The sequence below is a fragment of the Pleurodeles waltl genome, chromosome 5 (genome assembly GCF_031143425.1).
Source record: "Pleurodeles waltl isolate 20211129_DDA chromosome 5, aPleWal1.hap1.20221129, whole genome shotgun sequence".
NCBI classification, from domain to species: Eukaryota; Metazoa; Chordata; class Amphibia; order Caudata; family Salamandridae; genus Pleurodeles; species Pleurodeles waltl.
In genome coordinates, this window is record NC_090444.1 from 895,429,386 (window position 1) to 895,435,385 (window position 6,000).

General features: G+C 40.7%; 1 protein-coding gene across 3 annotated transcripts in view; it reads left to right on the forward strand.

The window, feature by feature from the left end:
* GNPAT (glyceronephosphate O-acyltransferase) overlaps window positions 1-5,740 on the forward strand; it is a 443,941-nt gene extending 438,201 nt beyond the window's left edge. For all 3 annotated transcript variants that reach the window (XM_069235014.1, XM_069235013.1, XM_069235015.1), the window contains exon 16: window positions 2,994-5,740. In XM_069235014.1, the coding sequence (XP_069091115.1) occupies window positions 2,994-3,037 (44 nt within the window). In that variant the 3' untranslated portion in view covers window positions 3,038-5,740. The remainder of the gene's footprint in view (window positions 1-2,993) is intronic.
* Window positions 5,741-6,000: the final 260 nt, after the last annotated feature.

Genomic DNA, 6,000 nt, shown 5'->3' on the forward strand with positions numbered 1-6,000 from the left:
AATGGGTTTCCTGAACTTCTAATCTTGAACTTTCTTGTTAAGTTGGTTCTTTCTTATTTGCTGTATTTTGAAATGCCGTTTTAAATTTGTCACATTTCCTGATATGCTTTGAGGTTAACTCTGTCCAGATCTACCCAATGTTTGGGTGTGCTACTGCGATTTAGATTTTCTAGGCTCCTCTGCCCTCACATTGTCCGGAGATAGATAGTTTTCAGACCACAAACCCAGATTCTTGACCACCAGTTTGGGCATTGGGAGAGATCCTAGGTCACCTGGCCACAAAGGGGGGCACCAAAGAATGAGCTGATTTCCTATCACTATGACTTCTGTTTTACTACTGTTCATTTTTAGGTAGTTGGTAGTTGAAACCCATCCAGCATGCTAAGGATGACAGGCATTCCCTCAATTTGGACCGGAAACCATTTGGACGAGGGGCAAGGGGAAAGATAAGCTACATGTCATCCGCATAAGGTGGGGCTCAACATTTCAACCAGATTAGCCAATAGTTGGAAATATATAATAAAAAGCGTCAGACTCCACGACGATCCTTGGGGTTCTTTAAAAGTCCTAGATGCGGGCATGGAAAAAAGTTGTCAGTCACCTGGGAGGATCGATGTTCCAGAAAAGATTTAATCCATGCCAAGGCCTCATCACATATCCCACTTTCATAAAGTCTTGTTAGCAGTATATTGTGAGACAGTATCAAACTCAACGCTCAGATCCAGCAGGATGAGCATTGTAGACCCACCTTTATTTAGTGTCCAGCTAATTTTTTCTGTTGCTGTTAGAAGGGCAGATTCACTACTGTTGAAAGAGTGAAAGCTGTATTGAGATGAGTAGAAAAAGTTGTGGGTCTCAAAGTAATTAAACACTTGCAGATAGGTATGTTTGTCCAGCAGTTTGGCCTTAAACGGGAAAAGAGAGATTGTTCGCATTTTTGTGGTTTTAGTGGTATCCAGTTAAGGCTTTTTCAACAAGGACAACACCACCACGGGTTTTCACCTCTGCAAAAGAAATGCTAAGTTTGAGAAGATCAGCCCCAATATGAAAAGTAATAGGAGCACCTTTATGCAGAACAAACGATGGAGCTGAAATTCATAGACTTGATAAAGCCAGAAAAAAGTTCTGGTTGCAAAGGTTGAAATACTTAGAAATATAGCCCCTTAAGTGTGTCCGAATCATATCTAGCGGGAGCTGTGACGAGCTGAGCTTTAGTTGGGGAAGAGACATATACTGTCCCAATTATAGAGAAAAAATCAGCTAGGTCATTGCATGTCTCCTCAGGGGCAGGGTGATGGGTGCTGTTGCCGTGGGTTCCATTAAGGATTTAACAATAGAAAAAAATTCCTTAGCAGAATGGAGGGCCCCATCCACTTTCTCTGCATAAAGGTAAATTGAGCTGTTCTCATGGCTTTGTGGTGACTTTTAATCCCCATCAGATACTTCACTTTTGCTATTAGGTCCTAATTTTTATGTCATGCCTTCTCCAGCACCTTGCAGCTCTTTTTCTTTGGGTAAATAGGCTGGTCTCACACGGCTTCAGATGTCTTAGGCTTTGACTTGGAGGCTCTACCCAGCGGAATATAATTAAGGTTGGAGGAGATCTAAAACTTTAACGTATTATTAGCCTCCTCAATATGAACATTAAAAGTGGACCTGGATAAAGCTCATGCTTGAACTATGGTCTTTTTTTTGTGATGAAGGACAGAGCCATGGAGGGATCTTCACCTGACTCATTACTGTCAGAAATTGGAAAGAGGTTTAAACCCTGTCCTAGTAGGGACCACAATCCTAGTCAGGGTAAGTCAGTTACGCACCATAAATGACCCCCTGGTAGTTTGGCACAGAGCAGGCGGACTCTCCCTGTTCCTCTCCCTCATGCACCCCCCCCCCCGCTTCCGCTGGCACAACAGCGGAGGAGGCTTCTTGTCCTAACCCACGGTGAATCCTGCAGCAACCTCCCCCTTCCCTCACAGAGCTCATCCTCTCTTTCTGGATTTCAGGAAGGGACTCAAGTCCTGGCTGTTCATCCGGAAAGAGCACCTTATATCAGCACCTGCATACCCGTGTGGGTGATTAGCCGCTCCTATAAATCCGCTTGTATTGCATAGCTCCTCTCTCCCATCCTGCCCAGGATGGTCCTTCAGAATGTTGATGGCCCATCAGTACATAAGCTCTTTTGTGTGTGGCTGTCTGGAGGGAAGGCACAAGAGCCTTGCTGCCAACACCCCCCTCCCCTCCGAAGATGTGTATTTAAAGACAGGCAGAATGACCTAGATGATTTAAGGTAAGAAAATGTCAACTTTCTAAAAGTGGCATTTTCAGAATTACAATTTAAAATCTGATTTCACCATCATTTATTTTAAATTGTGATCCGAGAGACACCAGTCTTGAGGGGGCGGGGGGGTTGTATCTCTTCCCAATTGGAAATTACACTTATAAAATGTAATAAGGCAAATCCAGTGGTAACCTATGGGAGAGATAGGCCTTGCAGTAGTGCAAAACGAATTTAAGAGTTTTTCACTACCTGGACATGTACAACTGTCTGGTGCACAAAGTTTTATATTGCACTATTCAATCCTGTTGGCGTGAAATTTTTAGGTGCCGTACGACTGGAAGAATCCTGCAATAAAACTTTTAAACTCTTGGTGGCCGATCCATGCTTAAAAAAAAACTCCCCTTCCACAGGGTGCTCACTTTTTCTGCTTGTTCCTCAACTGTGGAACAATCTGCCAGTGTCTCTCAGTATTCATTCTCATTCTGTTTTTAGAAACCCTTTAAAACTTTTTTATTTTGTCTTCACAGCATTGTAATGCTTGGTTGGAATTACAATGAGTATCTCAACTAAGTGACTGTTCAATAGTGTAGGTGAAGTTGAACGAATACATTTTAAAACAAATCAAATGAAATACTTACATCTACAAGTATTTTTAAACATGTTGGAGTATGTTATTTTTTGTTACACAACTAACTGTTGTTTTTTTCCCACACAGGGTCGCAGAAATTTTCAGAAAAATTGTTGGCTGCAAGACTGTAATTAAATCTCCTTTCCACTTGCCACATAAAAGAACAATTTCACCACAGAGGACAATACCAACCTGTCACCCAAGATGTGAAGCCCAAACGGTTTTAACAGAAATGTCCCTGCTTTTCCTATTTTAGTGACTTTTCATTTTTTTTTTTAAAAGGGCGTGATGGATTTCTTCCTCGGTCTGATCAAAACACCGTTACATTGAATCAGTGCAATAAAATAATATTTTTATTTCAGCTCTTTATTTATATTTCATACTTAGGCCTTCCGTAAGGGGGTTGTGTGAGCTACACTCCTGTGATCCTCAGCATGTTCACAAATTTGCATTCAGTATCACGGTGACCGTAATTCACTGCTACGGAAATGTTCAACTTTTGTCAGTGTGTTGAGCATCCTCCTATTTTTATTCCAAAGATTTCAACAGGATTTTTTTTTATTTCTTTGCAAGGGAGTTTCCTTGTGACGTTTGATGTCATTATTTGTTTTCGGAAACTTTAAAACCCAATTTCCAAAGAAGATGTGAAGCGTGCTGAGCTTGCAGAGAGGTATGGTGTAATTTCCTCCAGCAACAGATGGATTGCAGGTTATTCCTTTTCAGTTGTTTTGCCTGGACCACATTACTTAGTTATGTTATTTTTTTTTAAACTATGGATTTAAAAATCCCTCTCCCGGACTCTGTTACCCAGCAAAACAAACACCCTAAGACCAAGTGAGTATTTGAATCGAAAGGAAAAAAAGTCTTATTTAGGTTGTTAAAAAAAATACCTCCGACAATTCAACGAGGGAATGTCTTTCTTGCTGTTGAAGGTTCAATGGTGTGTAAGACACATTCTGAAAAAAAGCAGCACACATTTTTTTCCTCAAGCTCAACCTTTTGTAATACTAAATGCAGTGCCAAATCTCAGTAAGCTGTACGTCGAGGATGTACAATGCACCCTTTAATGCAGTCCTTCTCTCTGCCCTCGGCCTCCATGCTCCAAGCTGTCCTCATAGGCTAACACTCGGGTGCCTATATTAATGTAGTCCTTCTCTCTGCCCTCGGCCTCCATGCTCCAAGCTGTCCTCATAGGCTAACACTCAGGTGCCTATATTAATGTAGGGCTTGCTTCTGGAGACAACATGTTAAGCCTCTAGGGTTCCCAGTATCATGATCTGCGGCATAAGACTGCACAAGTGCTATTTTTATAACGTTACAAGTGCAGCTGCTATGCTTAATATTTACCTTTCTCGTCAGCCTTTCAGTGCACCAGTGTGACTTGAATACATATTTCACAAATATCCACAATGTTTTTTGCTGTTCACATTTGGGAGTGTCTGTGGTAAGCAATTTCAGCGGGGTTTGCACATTCCTCAAAACAAGCTCTGTACCAAACCAGCTTGGCAAGAATTGCAGAGGTTTGTTCCTGGCCCGGAGCTGTAAGTTGAAGCTCTCTTTGCCTTGTGTCACTGCACAGGCCTTCTACTGGAGAAGAAGCAGCACCCCTCCGTGAGGAATTTTGGAGCATTTCTGTGATGAAACCGGTGGTGTCTTTGCTAAATATCCTCTTGGTGTATTCGTTGTCTGCTTCACCTAGTCTTGACTAGTTTAAGAGAAGCCGAAACACCGGCACGGTCCCGATTCTTGTTAAAAGATTATTCGCACAGCTAAAGTGAAGCAACCCTCTATATGCTGTACATCCATTTATCGACGGGGATAAAGAAAGTCAACCTAAAGACAGCATTTTTAATGAAAATAATGACTATTCTGCCAAGGCAAGCAAATAAGATTACATAAAACTGTTTACAAATATGAGTGAATCTTTCTTCAGTGTCAAAACTGCGACTACTGGATAATATTGTCCCAGGAAACTTTACAAACAGAAGTGTTGGTATGCGTTCAAGTGAAAAACTAGGTAAATTTAAGATGATGTGTGGAGAAATGGGCTTGCGTAAAACTCATTCGTGTTAATAAACAATCCATCTAAGAGCTTGTGCAGCATTGGGTAGGACACAAACAGGATGAGATCATCCATCTAGCTGGGAGACTCTCACCATGAAGGACTAGGTCAGAATGTTGTACAGTCCACGTAAAAAAAAAAAGCATAATGTCAATGTAAAAATGATTGTACATGTTCTACTCCGCGATATCCCGGTTAAATCTTGCGAAGATCAAAATGTTCACTCGTCATTTCTCCTGAGCAGTAGTTGAACCATTAGATTGAAAGACTCTTAAGCTCCTCCGAGGTTAGCCGTGGAATGAGCGAGCGGTCATTGAGTCGCAGTGTTCACTACGGGGTGGAGCTAAAGATTTGATTTGTGTGAGGTAAGTGGAAAATGGTATGAAAAACTTCACATTATTGGATGAGGTTTTCAGTCAACAAATACATGATCAACTCTGACTTGCTCACCCTCCATGCATTTAGTTGTGGCCTTCATTGTGAATGCGCTTGATTTTTGCTGTGAACTACTGCAACAAAAAATGTTTAGAATTGAATCACTGGCTGTTTATCAATGGTTATATATGTTGTCAGGAAGAAGACAAAATTGTATTTATACTGTTTATGTATTTAACATTTTTATTTGATTGAAATGAACAACCCATTCAAAGCACCACATCAGTTTTTCATCTCTAGTCACAACTTCACACGTATTGAGCAACTGATTGTGATGTTATATATACTTCATACATTTTATCTTGTAATAAAAAGTCTGACATTTGCAAGCAAACTAGTGGTTTGTTTTTGCTTCTTTTTGTGTCCATATTTTTTTTATTTGCCAGTTTCAGTTCTTCATTGGAAATAGTCTTGAACATTGAATCCTGCCTATGCAACTCCTGCATGTTTTGTCTCATACGTTGTATATACTCTGTGGTCAGTGAGAGTATATTTTGACATGTTACTTGCGATGAGTTTGGTAAGTGACAGTTCTGTTACATTACTTGACTGACATTCACGCCTCCATGTATGTTTTTCTATCTGTTTACTTCTTTC